This window comes from Camelina sativa, chromosome 4 (assembly GCF_000633955.1).
Source record: "Camelina sativa cultivar DH55 chromosome 4, Cs, whole genome shotgun sequence".
Taxonomy (NCBI): Eukaryota; Viridiplantae; Streptophyta; class Magnoliopsida; order Brassicales; family Brassicaceae; genus Camelina; species Camelina sativa.
In genome coordinates, this window is record NC_025688.1 from 27,494,481 (window position 1) to 27,509,934 (window position 15,454).

The 15,454-nt window shown below is 32.9% G+C and overlaps 3 protein-coding genes and 1 pseudogene across 4 annotated transcripts; 2 read left to right on the top strand and 2 right to left on the bottom strand.

Annotated features, from left to right (window-relative positions):
• The window catches only part of LOC104784383, a 4,530-nt pseudogene extending 3,168 nt beyond the window's left edge, over nt 1-1,362 (top strand).
• On the bottom strand, nt 1,695-4,030 carry LOC104782810 (transcription factor JUNGBRUNNEN 1). The gene is made up of 3 exons (XM_010507850.2): nt 3,749-4,030; nt 2,879-3,153; nt 1,695-2,184 (listed from the first exon to the last, which is right to left on the bottom strand). Exons 1-3 carry the CDS (start codon nt 3,945-3,947, stop codon nt 1,825-1,827), a joined length of 834 nt encoding a protein of 277 aa, XP_010506152.1. The 5' UTR covers nt 3,948-4,030; the 3' UTR covers nt 1,695-1,824.
• Nucleotides 7,364-10,118, top strand: LOC104782811 (transcription factor PIF4). Of its 2 annotated transcripts, XM_010507852.2 has the most exons (8): nt 7,364-7,548; nt 7,648-7,777; nt 8,121-8,194; nt 8,294-8,945; nt 9,058-9,138; nt 9,273-9,338; nt 9,420-9,725; nt 9,853-9,967. In XM_010507852.2, exons 3-8 carry the CDS (start codon nt 8,130-8,132, stop codon nt 9,949-9,951), a joined length of 1,269 nt encoding a protein of 422 aa, XP_010506154.1. In that variant the 5' UTR covers nt 7,364-7,548; nt 7,648-7,777; nt 8,121-8,129; the 3' UTR covers nt 9,952-9,967. The 2 variants fall into 2 exon arrangements, with proteins under 2 accessions (XP_010506154.1, XP_010506153.1); XM_010507851.1 differs by lacking the exon at nt 7,364-7,548 and having other exon boundaries at nt 7,555-7,777; nt 9,853-10,118.
• LOC104782813 (polyadenylate-binding protein 7-like) lies at nt 11,819-12,900 on the bottom strand. Its single transcript, XM_010507853.2, has one exon. The coding sequence runs from the start codon at nt 12,769-12,771 to the stop codon at nt 12,187-12,189; it is 585 nt and encodes a 194-aa protein (XP_010506155.1). The 5' UTR covers nt 12,772-12,900; the 3' UTR covers nt 11,819-12,186.

Here is a 15,454-nt window from a genome sequence, read left to right on the forward strand (position 1 = left end):
TACTTATATAAAAGCAATTGTATACTTATAAATTAATATAATATTCTTAAACATATTACAATTATAAAAACTTATAAATTAACATTTAAATTGCTTCCTTATATAAATGAAATATTTTTTTTTCCATAAAATCTCGTCCAATCACATGAAGTCACGTCAAATAAGAACTGGGCTTAGATCAGTTCTACATCAAGAACTAAAAAAAGTGTTCTAAGCCACTATTCATTATTTTTATAATTTTTTTGGGCTAAGAACACCCTTGGTGTTCTCCCATTAATGATGGCCTAACCAAAACTTAATAGAGAAATAATACCCCATTCCACACTATTTTCTTAATTTGTCTTTCTACATATCCAATTATTTGTGTTTTCTCACCTATGTTGTACCAGAATTATCACCTTGCATTGATGTGGTGTCGCATAGCTTATATTTGATGTCACGTTTACTAGATATCAACCAAATTTGAATGTGGTATGTAGGGTTGTGAAAAAATAGTGTTAGTTTTAATTTACCGATTTAAATGTACAGATCTGCTGAAAAGAAATTATATACATGACTGCTCATTGTAGGTAGATATCTGTTAATGAGCGCACTGAGCATGTATGCATTATATATCATACACCTACCAAACTTCGAATTCAATAAATTCTTCCTACTCTGTTCCTTTAGTTTGGTTCTTTAATCAAATTTATACAGAGTACTTATGAGAACAAACAAAAAAAAATAAGCTCAATTAAAGAAAGGGTAAAATATCAATAACGACAATATCTTAAATCTTATGTTCCTAACAAAAAATTGATTCTATACCACCGAATTCGAATAACTTCTAGTACACTGAAATTAACACAGTTGATAATACAAGAATTCATACAAGAATTCTGATCGAGATAGCCGAGGTGTTCTTAAAGGATCTTTACAGACTCGGAGCTCGGAAAATGTCTTTCACCAATCTCGCCTATGGGATGTCTACCATTGGAGAGAGTGACGAACCTTGACGACCCTTTTAGCTGTGCTCAGAGCTATAATAACCTGGCTGTTGATTTCAACGGGAGATTGAGAAAATTGGTGATGAAGTTGAATAGAGAGCTCACTGGAATGAGGATTTTCTTTGCTAATCCTTACGATATCATTTGGGATATTGTGACCAAACCTGATCTTTACGGTCTAGAGGTATCTAGTTCTGCATGTTGCGGCACAGGATTGTTCGAGATGGGATTTCTTTGCGGCCGGAACAATCTGTTAACTTGCAGTGATGCGAATAAGTTCGTTTTCTGGGACGCATTTCATCCCACCGAGAGGACTAATAAGATTGTGTCCGATCACTTTTTCAAGCATTTCAAGAATCTGTTTCACCGATCCTAAATTCCTATTTAATTTCTTCTTTTTTTTTGAATAAAATTCCTATTTAATTTCTTTATGAGTACATTTGCAATTAGTGAAAAATGCAGACGACTGATCAAATAAAGAAGTTGAAAAAAGGTTAGAGAAATAACTGGTTGCTTGAGCAAGAAGTATCAGAAAACCCCCTTCCTCTAGAGTGTTAGAATTGTTGTTTTAGTAATTTCGGGTTAGATAAGAATTTTTTGGTTAAGTAGATCCGTTTAATATCAAAATCAAAAAAAAAATTAAATGGTTAAGTACGTCCTTTTAAATTTTAACGCTGTCCAAGTTTAAATTTCTTTCCTTTTAACATATGGTGCAAGCAAACTATATATCTAAACTATTAAAGTGTCATTACAGATACATCATCATTATTATCTAAAAACAAAAGCAATGGTTTGTTTTATCTTTTTATACAAAGCTCATGAGAAAAGGAAAATTTTACTAGGGTTTAGTGTTGCCATCTATAACAGATCTAAGTTCATCCCAACTTGCTGAGTCTCCGATGAAATCTCCACCGTTGACGTTCCAGAAACTGAGGAGGTTATTATCATTACAAGATGTATATGCCGGTTGATTGAAAGCCACCGTATGTTGGTTCCAATAAGGATGATTATGTGGCTGAAGCGGCGGCTCGTGGGACAAGGAGTCTACTACGCGGTGGCTTGTGTGGTCTGAATCTAAGCTGCTTGTCTTAGAACACGTGTCGGTTAAGGTGATAACTGGTTTTCGGTTTGGTGGTACGATGGTTGGGTTTCTGTGAGACGTGACCCGTTTGAAGATTCTGCATAGTGTCCATACCTCCTGTGAGAAAAACAAGACGGACCCATTATAAATTTATTCCAACTGTAATAATACCTGATAGCAATTTATGAATGCGTGATGCACTTTTGTTATTATTACGACTATCGAATCTTCAAATGCTATAAAGAAATTTCAAATATACATAACTGTCCATTAATTGCCATTGACTCAATGAAAAGTCTGAATTTCACTAAGAGAATCCGATTCTAACAACAATAGGTCAATATGTACACGAAATTACATAAAACTAATGGATGATATCATTATAGTGGTTATAGTTATGCTGATGAATGGATGAATTCGTTATATCCAAGCTAAATTGTTAAGGAAACGAAACTTAATTCATTGTAGACATTAGAGCTTAATTAGTGATCTTCGTGTGAAACAAAAATTTAGTTGGTCTATTTTTAACAAAAAGGTTAGGGGCCATACTGAGAAGAAAATGTGGTGTAGCTTTCTCAATAGCTCTAGCTCGTTTGGAAATGTGTTCGTGACTGACTTTTTAAAGCACTTAATTAAACGCTAGGAATTTTAGAAACTTGTCTCTTCAAAAATGGACAAGATGGCTTAGCCTAATGAGTGATGATACCTTTCTTAGTTATATAAACGGGTTTTCTTTTTCAATTTTGTTAACAGAACAATGTAGATTAATTACAAAAGAAAAAATATTTAAAACAAAAACAAAAACACTCACAGCTTGTTGAGCTGGCGAGTCGGTTTTTGTGGTAGAGGGGAGGCGGAATTCATGCATCATCCAATCGGTTTTGGTGCCTTTACCGGCAGAACCAAGATAATAAACCAGAGATTTCTTGAGACCCACACAATCTAGTTTGGAGTAAACCGGTTTATCAATACCAGTGGCTTTCCAGAATCCTGAACCGGTGACTCGATTTGGTCTAACGCTATTTCTGTATTTCCTACCTCTCATGCAGAAGAAGTACCACTCCTTTTCCCCGGCGCTGCTCACTCCTGATAAGATCCACCGTAACAGCTCTTATTAATTTCGTAAAAAAATATTTATAGAAAACGAAAACTAAAACAAACTATAAGTCCTAGCTAGTAGTGTATAATTACAATTGCGCCTTCACTACCTAGTTAATTGTGTATGCATGTGTTGCATTTCCAAAGTTTCAATTGGCTAGCAAATTGTGTAATTCAGATTTTGAGTTTTGTATATTACTATATTTGGTCTATGAAGTTTAAATTAATCATCAAGGGTGTTCAAGACAAACTATATTTTCGTTTGGCTTGACACAAACCAAATTTGTTTATGAGCGATCAAAAAATAATCCTAGTCGGCTATCTTATTTATGTAGATATCTAGTAGCTATCTATCGAAATTGAAACCAAGTCGGTTTTTCGAATATACTTTTTGCTATTTTGTATGTGTCTAACTCATAGGAGATCAAATTGGACATTTCTTACTACTGAGCTAATAATCAGTGGTTGGAAAAGAAAAAAACAACTCCATTCAATTGTATGATCCTAAGATAGGATATCAATATATAAAGAATTATAAGAATTACCAATTAAAAAAAATGGGTGATCCGATAAAAAGACTTACTAGTAAGATCCCAAGGATCGAACTTATAGATATCGATCTGTTTAATAAGTTCGAGTTTGATGGGTTTGTTCTCTACTTTTCTTCGAAGATAAAACCCTAAAAGCTCTTCGTCCGTCGGATGAAATCTGAATCCAGGAAGTGGTGCTCCTTCTTCTTCTTCTTTTTCATGATCCCTATCTAAGTTACCTTCGCCACTCATCTTCACTACATCGGCCTCTCTGTAACACCAATCAAGTCTCTCTGTATGAAAAGTTCTTTATGCATATATGTGTGTATATATATAGGGAAACTTTTATCTATTAATGATTATTTCTCTGCCATTTAATTGGTACTCAGTCAATTACGAATGACTTTGACTATTACTATGCACACAACATCTTATAGACTTTCCCAAATATGAAACGGGTTTAATTAATCGTTCTCATTATTTAAAAATTATTAATTCAATGAAGTTTTTTCTTACAATATTTAAATTTTGCGTGAGTCGTTTATTTCTTTTCAAAATATGATACATGTAGAGATAAAACTTGTTCTGGTTGTGTTTAAATATATTTCTTAAAAATAGATAACAAAACCATAAAAAGTGTTATATAATTTAATAATGTTGATATAGATGGCTATTAAAAATTATGCGGAAAAGTCCAGGGAAATGGAAAATAATTAACTCACTGATTGCAACTAATTTATATGTATGATGTAATAAATAATCGAAAATCAAACATGTCGTTGTCCGTAGTTGTTACGTCTACTATATTACAGTAATAATATCAGATTATCAATAAACTGTAAATTCAATACATACGTGTAAGGGATGTCACGTGGTTTGACCATATTAAAATTTTGCAAAATATCGAAGATGTAAAAGGTACTATACTATTAAACAAAGATTTTTATGAATGATAAAACCAAAAGATAACTTTTAAATATGCCTCCTTTATAGACTCCATGCACTATTTTGATAGCCGGGGAGCCAAATACAATGGTAGAAGGTAGACCAAATCGATAGACGATAAATAAAAGTGTACGTGAGTATATATATTTTAGTCAGAGGACGCCTAATTTACTACTTTTCCTGTTATAAATCCAAAACATGTAACAAGTCTTTTGGACCAATCAACATATAACTCTCTGTAGACATATTGTAATAGGCAGAAAACCACAGTATAACGTACGTACGTTTTGAATGATGTACAGGTTACTATTATTTGTTCTTGGGCGGCAACAAATAGCAAATAGTTATTTCACTTTTTTGCCACACCAATATTGTTTTATCCTTAAATATGTACTTAATTTTATCATTTCTAATGACAACATTTTCCACTTACAGTATTACTAAAACAACGTTTACAGTTGCGAATAGGAGCCTTGATAGATCAGAAACTGGTTGAACATAGTAAATCATGCATGATGTAAATATGACGCCTACATGATCTCATAATGAGTCATTAACATTTAACCACTCCACTTAACGTTGGAATGATTAGTAAAATAGTCCATGCCCAAATTATCGTCTTTGATCTCAAAACTAGTATACGTTTTCTTAAACCAATAATAATGAATTTAAGAAAAAAAAACAGTAATGTTAAGAGATTTGATTATTTCCCATGACCATGGTAATGACCATTTCAGCAGACTGCATAATTAATTTCAAATTATAATATATTCATGCATTTTGTGTATTGTTTTAACATAAAAAAAACTATGCACATCAATCATGTATGATGATAGTAAGGATAAATGATGGCATATATTTTTTTTTTTGGTAATGTGGGTTTATTGTAAATTGTAACAGAATAATCATGTTGTAATAAACGAATAAAAGAAAACAAATAAAGGTTGAAAAATCACAAAACAAAAATTAGAAGTTAAATATGTAGAGGACAGAAATCCGTAGATGGGGTTTAAAACGATGGCAGGCATAAAGAAGAAATAAAAACTATCAAAGAAAAGACAAACGATACTATTGTGGCCAAATGGGAAAGTGACGCATTTGATCTATATAAAACATTCAAAGTCCAGATTTTGACTGTTGAATGTTATCATTATAATCCATTAAAAAATACAAATACTAATAAAAGTTGCCACACCAATATTTAGTACCCATCCAATCTTCTTGGGAAGACAAAAACGAAAAAAGATTAACAAAGGTTTTCAAAGAAGAGGAAGAGAGTCAAAGGAACATAATATCCAAGTTTTCAAACTCCATAACTTTTTTGAATTTCTTCGACACGAAAAAGAGAGAAACATTGAATGATGGTATATATATCAGCATCAGGTTTCTATAAAAAGTATGTTCATACTAAAACAAAGAAAAAAAAGGTAAACAACAAGCAGAATTAGCTAGAAAAAAACAACAAGAAGAAACTTATGCATTTTGATATGTGGGATATGAATTAGCACATCATCACGATCCACGAGACACGAGGTTGGTAGAAGCGGCATAGCTCCGGATTGGTGCGGCGAAGATTCTTAACCGCCAAGACTCTGACGCAACTTGTCTTTGTATTCTATCTAGTAAAGTACTTTTTGTTCTTTTTTTGGTCCCCAGAAATTTTTGACCAAAACATTTTGGGCCTCTCCGTATAATGTTTTTTTCTGAATTTTGCTGAAAGGCCCATTACTCAAATCATAAGTGGCTTATTGTTACTGGTTTCGACGCTATTGTATGGAATCTTTGAAATTAAAATGCAATTGAAGTTTAAATTTTTTTTTTTTTTAAACAAAATGAAGACATCATAATTTATGTCGTCTGTTTGGCTAATCAGCCTATCACAATTATTTTGAATCTGTCAAAATTTTAAATCCATATCAGAATAAGATTTTTGAAATAATTTTGCTAGAGAATTGAGATTTCATCTTTGCGGTGCAGTTAAAAGAGAAAGATAGTATACGTTTGAGAAAGATTAGCATGAAGTGTGATCAACCGAGCGGTGTGGGATATGGTCCATTACAGGAGGCACGATGGTCCACGAATAATTGTAACTACGACAACAGAATCAATTGCATATCTAATACGATATGAATCAATAACGACGAACACATAAGATCTTCTCCAAATTTACAAAAGGAGAAACAAATTCTTAGGTGGACGTTGAAAAGATTAAGGTTATGATTATTATCAGCTAACTGATATTTTTGTAGTGTGAATTAAGTAATTTCAGGAATAATTGTAACTCCACCAATTACAACAAAAGATATAAATATGAATATGAATATATAAGCGCCAAAAAACGTGACATGAAGTAGTATATATAAAATCGTTGAGACTCTTCTCTGCCTCGAAAATTAAATGAGACCATTGAACTCGGATGATAAATCACCCTTTGCTTTACATCATATCGTTGATAACACAAACAAAAACATGTAATTTAATTTGGCGCATAGTGAAGACTTGAAGAATAAAACGTCAAAACTAAAGATAATTATCAGGAAAAAAAAAAAAGCCATATGAGAAAAGGTGTCGACAAAAAATAAAACCATACAAAGATGATAGTATATGATTTGACAAAAACACCCTCAAATCATTGTTTTCAGAGTTCTTTTTTTAGATAAGGTACAGATCAGAAATCACCTCTAGAAATCGAGCAATGGATCTCATTCGCTTAAAAGAAGAGAGAGAGATCTATTCTCTGCTCGTGCAGCGTCCCACTGATTCCAACATAATGTCCCAGAACTTGCCACGTGGCGTTCATTACAAAAGATTGCAGTACTGTTGTCCTTAGAGAATCATTATCTCTCTCGCTGTAATATCATATCTTTATGCTCCTGTCACTTTCTGTCTGTACTGTACCCAAAAAGAAGTAAAGACCCCTCTCTCTCATCCTCCTTCCTCTCTCTGTTTCTTTCATGTTTTATGAGAGTTTTCTAAAACACTTTCTGCTCTTTGGGTTTTTATCTAGATTGAGTAAAACGAGATAGAGTAGAGAGAGAGTTGTTGGTGTTGGGCGTGGAACTTAGACTTTCCACAGATCAGCTGTATCGATCTTCTCTTTCAACTTCTGATTCGTCCAGAAGCTTTTTCCTAATCTGGTCAGTACTCTGTACTCTTCTTTTACAGTCTTTTATTCTTTCGTTTTAAAAGATGTTTCTATATTTGGAAATAACTATATTTGTAAGCCTTCCTAGATTGTTGGAATATAAAAAAAAAATGTTTATCTGGAGAACGAACTCATGGACTTGCTTTAAATTTAATTATTTTTTAATCATTCTATAATGATTAGAGTAAATAAACTATTGTGACTGAATTATAAAATCCGACTTTATTATGATGCTCCTCCGTGTATCTCTTATTCATTAGGTCTGTTCACTTACATCAAATACTATATTCTGAGGTTAATAAATTAATTTTTTTTTTCTTCTGAAATGTCTCCAGAGATCTGACATGGAAGACCAAGGTTGGGGTTTTGAGGAGAATTATAGTTTGTCCACTAATAGAAGATCTACAAGGTAATATATATATATATATATATATATTAATCTTTGATCAATTCATTTAGCATTTTCCGTACAAAAAACCCCATCTTATATAGTCTCTGTTATGTCTAGGCCACAAGATGAACTTGTGGAGTTGTTGTGGCGAGATGGGAAAGTGGTTCTGCAGAGCCAAACTCATAGAGACCAAACCGAAACACAAAAACAAGATCATCGTGGTGGAGCCCTAAGATCCAACACCTTTCTTGAAGATCAAGAAACTGTTTCTTGGATCCAATACCCTCCAGATGAAGACCCATTTGAAACCGACGACTTCTCCTCCCATTTCTTCTCAACCGTCGATCCCCTCCAGAGACCAACCTCAGAGACTGTTAAGCCTACGTCCGGTCCTGACCCACCTCAAGTCATGGATAAGCCTAAGGCCTGTCCTGACCCTCCTCAAGTCATGCCTCCTCCTAAATTTAGGTTAACCGATTCATCGTCAGGGAACATGGAACTAGGAAAGGAACAGTACTCGGTGATGACCATTGGACTTAGCCATTGCGAGAGCAACCCATCCCAGAGCGATCTTGATGTCTCAATGAGTCATGCTCGAAGCAAAAACATCGAAGATAAACTTTATCCGAACGCAAGTTCCTCATCCGGTGGCTCCTCTGATTGCAGCTTTGCCAAGGATATCAAAGAAATGGCTAGTGGAAAAAGCATCACAACAGACCGTAAGAGAAAACACATAATGGACACTGATGAATCTGTGTCTCAATCATATGTATGCTTTAATTTTTAACTCGTGATGATAAGTTCTTGAAAACGTGTTTTTTTTTTTTTTTTCTATCCATTGCTCAGAGTGATCTTGATTGTTTATATAATACGTTTTGTAGGCAATAGGTAACAAGTCGAACCAACGATCAGGATCAACACGAAGGAGTCGAGCAGCTGAAGTTCATAATCTCTCCGAAAGGGTACTTCATCGGTTCGTCTATAAATGATATAATATATAGTTTAATGTTAAAAAGATATCATATAACATTCAGACAAAGAAAACAAATACAAAACTCTGTTTTTTTTCTTCTTCTTCTTTTCTAAATCCAAATAGAGGAGGAGAGATAGGATCAATGAGAGAATGAAGGCTTTGCAAGAACTAATACCTCACTGCAGTAAAGTAAGTTATTCATATATCAAAGTGAATTAGATATGAAGATATTTGAATTTAAAAGTGTAATATTTGGTTTGTTTTTTGCAGACTGATAAGGCTTCGATTTTGGACGAAGCCATAGACTATTTGAAATCACTTCAGCTACAGCTTCAAGTGATGTGGATGGGGAGTGGAATGACGGCGGCTCCGATGATGTTCCCCGGTGTACAGCCTCCACCGTTCATGCGTCAGATGCAGAGCCCGGGACAGTTACCTCGATTTCCGGTTATGGATAGGTCCGCAATTCAGAACAATCCCGGTTTAGTTTGTCAGAATCCGGTACAAAACCAGATATTCTCTGACCGGTTTGCTAGGTTCATCGGGGGTTTCCCACAGATGCAGGCCGCGTCTCAGGTATGGCCAATATGGCAACATATTGATATGGGTTGTATTTATTAATTAATACGAAGCCGTAGGTGCCACTTTAATGTTGAAAACGACTTAGTTTTTAGCTGACACGCTCTGTGGTTTTAAAACTCAGCCGATGGAGATGTTGAGATTTGGGTTACCGGCGGGACAGCAAAGTCAACAACCGCCTGCGCCGACCAAGACCACCGACGGTCCTCGTGTGGATCACTAGGTTTTTTGGGTGGCACTTCTTTCTTCTATTAATTATGGTATGTTTGTTTTTAATAACTTTCTGAACATAAAATTAAAACGTTCAAGGATGTAATATTATAGAGTACGCTTTACGTTATTTTCTGTATATGCGAGTTTTACATATGTCAAAATGACATTTTATTTTCATGTTGGACCCGTGGTATACCACCCCACAATTTTTTTAAAAAAACTTTTGAATATATTATAAATAGATCAAGTTTCTTTGAATTTTAATATAAATATTACATTGTTATATATGTGTTCTCACAGTAATTAATAAAAAAGTTAAGATAGATATTTATTATATATTAAAATAACTCAAATGTGAAATAATCTATATCCGAATATACTTGTTTGGGTACAAAAATTCTAAAACAATTTTTAAAATATATATTTGTTCATAAAAATTCAAATCACATCATATGCTAAAAAGAAAATCTAAAATTTTATTAACTTAATGTATTAAATAGTAATTTAAATAATTAAGTATAAGATTAAATAAAAGTGAAAGGAGAATTATATTTTAATCTAACATATTGCTTTAAATTAGATAGATAGATTTTAGGAAATTAATATTATCAAATAAGGAAATCATTGTGTTTGGTTGTAAGGATTGTAGAAAATTTAGTTGGGACATGTTTGTTTGGATACAAAGATAAGAAAAGATGACACAAAAATGTACTCCAAAAATGTTAAGATAGATATATATAAGTTTTTGTAATCATGAAAATTTTGGAATGCGCTTTCTTTTCTAATCAAATTAAGGATATATACTGTACAACGTGTAATTAACTATGTATGCATTTATCTAAGCTGTCGTTTTCTTTTCCAAAGATTGAACTACCTCAGATAACACCTCTAAATTATACTATAAGATCATACCTATTTTTCCAATGTAGCTACAATTCCATTCAATTTTTATGTTCCCCTGATGATAAACATTCTGTGTCTTTTTTTTTGTTTTTTTATTATAAATAGAAACATTATGTTCATTTATAAGAAACACAGAAAACACTATGAGGGGGGTATTGAATTAGAATTTTAAAAGATTTTGTAGGATTTATGAAATTTTGCATTTTGAGAGAATTCAATGAGATTGTATGATACTTTAGTGGATTTGTTATTATTTTTATTTTAGAAAAGACAAAGTAGTTTGTGATTTTGTGAGATTTATTGGAAGATTTTAAGAGATTCACACACAAAGGCAAATAAGTTCATCGACTTCTCAAACACAAAAGTCATGTCTGTGTAATTTTCTTAGCAAGATGGGGTTTGAGTTTCTCCACATGAGGGTAAAGCAGCTCTCCGATCATTTGCTTTTCCCTCCCAATTGTATCAGCCTGTCTTTGTTGGTTTAATTTCTTCATATCTTTCCCACGACCATAGGATCTGTTATGCTGCATCTGCTGGTTCGAAGAATCTCTTGACAAAGGAAGCATTTGAGTAGATTGATACACATGGGGCACATACGAAACAGCATTGCTATACAACTGTTCTTTTCTGTTTTGCTTATTGTTTCTTGGCGCATTACCACTGGAGGATATGTGACTACTTGAACGTTAGGGTATGATGAATTGATCAGATTTGGGGCGTATGATGGATAAACCATCCCCGTATGAGTGTTTGTGTAGTAGATTGAAGGGTATGTCCCTGGTCTGACAGAAGGTAAAGAAGTGTTTCTTCCTGCTGCCGGCACACTTTTCCCAAATTGAACCTGTAATTGTTAGAAGCAAAAGCTTCTCTCTCACAAAGAACCAAACAAGCGTACTTGTTGCTCTGTTTTATAGAAGATAAAAACAGAGTATTAGTTTATTAATAAACTGAAAGAACTTGTTATTAATCTCAAACTGTAATTTTACATCCACGATACAATAAGTTTATATAGTAAGCAAACAGACACAACATGTGAACATTTGTGTATTGTAGTTCTTTAATCAAACGACACAACTTAATCTAAAAGTCACGACTTTAACATAAACTCAATTATCGATCAACAGTAATTGCATCTGCCTATCTTCCTTCTTTTGAGCAAATAGCCACATAAAGTGGTTTCCCATGAAACATTTGCCCATGAAAAGTTTTCACAGCATCAATAGCTTCTTCAGGTGTTGAGAAGCACACAAATCCAAACCCCTTGCTTTTTCCTTTCTCATCAGACATTAGCTTTGCAGAAGTGATTGTGCCACATTGACTAAAGTGTTTTCTCAGCTCCTCCTCAGTTACATTTACATTGATGTTTGTTACATATATGCAGCATCTCCTTATCCGCAACAATGGTACCGTTCAACTTCTCAATAGCAGCATGTGCAGCATCTTCTTGCTCAAATTGAACAAAACCATAGCCCCGACTCTTTCCATCTTCAAATGTAGCAATCTTACAGGATACAATGTCCCCAAATGTCTTGAACATACCTTGAAAACCCGCATTGTTGACTGATTCAGGCAAATTCTTAACAAAGACATTTCCAACCCCATTGTTCCGAGCATCAAATTCTCGAACTGACCACATGACTCGAATCATTTTTCCATTCAACATACTGTGATTCTTTTTCTCGATGGCATGGTAAGCATCCTGACGCGAAAGAAAGTTAGCGTAACCATAACAGAGCGAACGACCAGTAGAGGAGTCTTTACAGAGACGAACAGAGGTTAGACTCTTAAACTGGGCGAACGCGTCGTAGAGTGTACCTTCGGTGACGCTAGGGTGTAAGTCTCCGACGTATAACGACGCCGGTACCACAGAATTCGATCCCGAAAAAGCATTCCCCGCGGCGGGAAAATGAGCGTATAACGACGCCATTTTTGCCCTGAACCCCCTCTAAACGACGAAAGAGAGAAAGAGAAAGAGAGAGATAGTGAGAAAGAAAGAAAGAAGATGACAAGATTAAAAACGAAACCTTCTTTTTCTGAGAGTGAAAGAACAAAGGAAGAGGATGCCTTTTTTTTTTTTTTTTCTTGAGAACTATCCAAAATCTTTTAAAATCAATGTTAAAACACTTTTACAAAATAAATTGTCAAATTTGAATAACAGTAGATTTTATAAGATTTTTATAAATCTATGATTGAATAACAAAATATTTTAAATTACTTTGACTGATTTTAAAGAAATTCTAAATTCAATAATACTGGATTTGGATAGTGATTTAAAAATCATAAATTGAATAACAGAAGATTTTAATAAAAAATAAGAATCTTTTAAAATTCTAATTCAATACCCCCTCTATATCATTTTCTCAAAACACTATACGTCTAGCTCTAAGAAAAACAGATAGTTGATGATAACTTGTCCGGCTGGAGTTTGATATAAATATGTACTTCTCTTGTAGTGTCATATTGTTCGATGAGAAAATACATAAATAAATAACAATGTCTTTAGCCAATAAATTTAAATAATAATGATGCAACCTCTTCTAGTTGATTGTCTAAAAATTATAGAGATGGGAAAGGCAAGTCACATGTGAAAGAGCAGATTTCAATGAAAGTCATCTGTCAATTGTCAAACATCGACATTATAAAAGTTTTAAGCCATGTGCTGGAGTACTGGTCAGAATCTGTTTTAGCAATTATTGAGTTAAATATCTTAGATATTTTCTGCATACTGTTTTTTTTTATGTATAATTTATTCAAACAATTGAAACAGTCGATCGAAAACACTTCTATTATAGCAATATATAGCCAAAGAAATTCGAAAGTGGAACCCGTCAATGGTTGGATGCATACATTCGGACAGACACGGGGTCTGAGACACATATGCTTAATTTAAAATCTTCGTTGAACATCAACATAACATTATTTTAGTGGCAAAAAAAAATAAAAATTAGAACAGTACAAAGATGACAAATAATAGTAGTATATATTAGGTTTACTAGTCTTCAAATCATGTGAATTTGTAAATCATTCACGAATCACTACTAAATATATGTTTGAATCAAAATGCTAAGATGAGTTTATTTCATTTAGAGTGACTTTTGGTTGGAGCACAAGTCCATGGATATGATTTTAGTGGTTTGATATAATTGTGGCTGATCGACCCGGCCAACATATCTTTTCGCCGTTTCTTTTTCTTTCAATCTTTTTTTCTTTGAATTATGTGGTCCATTTTGTATTTTCAGTTGAAAACAGTGATCGTGTTTGGCAAAACATCAAAGGCTGGTTAACAATTTTCGTTTATTTGTTCGTTGGATGATCGAACATAAGTAAATGCGTCCCTTTTAGTCATTTTCATGGCGTTGCGTGATAAAACAATGATCATGCTTGGTGAAAGTTTTTCTTCAAATTTATAATCACATTGTTACATTAAATATTATCTATATAAAAAAGAATTATTATTTATTTAAGCTGCAAAAATCACTGTCACAATAAAAATCAGTCATCTAGCCCAAAAGTCCGACCCGGAACACATGTATATTGCAAGAATTTTGATACATATCATATTATAATGTTTGAATTTTTCTTGTAATTGAGTAATTTAGTTGTAAATAACAATCCATAGAATTAAAACTAAAAAAAATTGTTTCAAATATTAGTTAATAACTTAATATTAAATGGATGAAAACCGGTTAATTATTATTATTATTATTTTTTTGTCTTCAATTCTTACCAAACTCATGACGTGTTATTGATTTTGAATGTCGACGTATAATTGCATGACACGTGCTCCCTGTTGGACCACTAGTCCTGATAAGTTACGTAACTTATCAAACGTGCCAAAACACGTGATTTCCACTCCCTGAAATTCACACAATATTTGATTTAAAATAAAGGTTGTGATAATAATTAATAAAAATACATTTTAATAATAAATGACTAGTATTTAGAATCTTAAAATAATTAACTAGTAAGAATGTTGAAGTTAAATATTTTACATGTATAGGTTTAAATTAATGATATTGTTTGATTAATAATATCTATATCATCAAATAGTATATTAAGTTCTTTTATTTGGTATAATATATTAGTTGTATTTAGCTCTTTTTAATATTAATTTCTTAAAATTTATGAATTTGTACTACAGTAGATAACAATAAAGTTAACATTTTTGGGTAATTCAACAAGAACATTAATATAAAATTTAATGACAATATTTTAAATTTTTATTATTAATATATATAATAAACAAAATGAAAAAAAAAGATCTACAGTCCAATAAGAAAATTATTAAAATAATATTGATAATTGAGGGAGCATTATGCGACAATATAAATTACAACCAAACCTACTTTACCGACCCATACAGAACTCCAAAGCCTAAAATAAAAAATCTCACCTTTTTTTTTCTTTTTCTTTGGTCTCTCTCTCATCTCTCTAGAAGTCTCTCCTCTGTTTTCACCTTGCTCTTTCTCGTTTTCTGGGATTTTGATCTCCCCCCCCCCATTGTTTCGCTTGAATTACGCATCCGTTCTCGCCGATCGTCATAGATCTACGTTGATATTTGTCCGGCTGAGTAAAACAGAGTGAAACAAAAAAAAAAAAAAAAAAAAAAA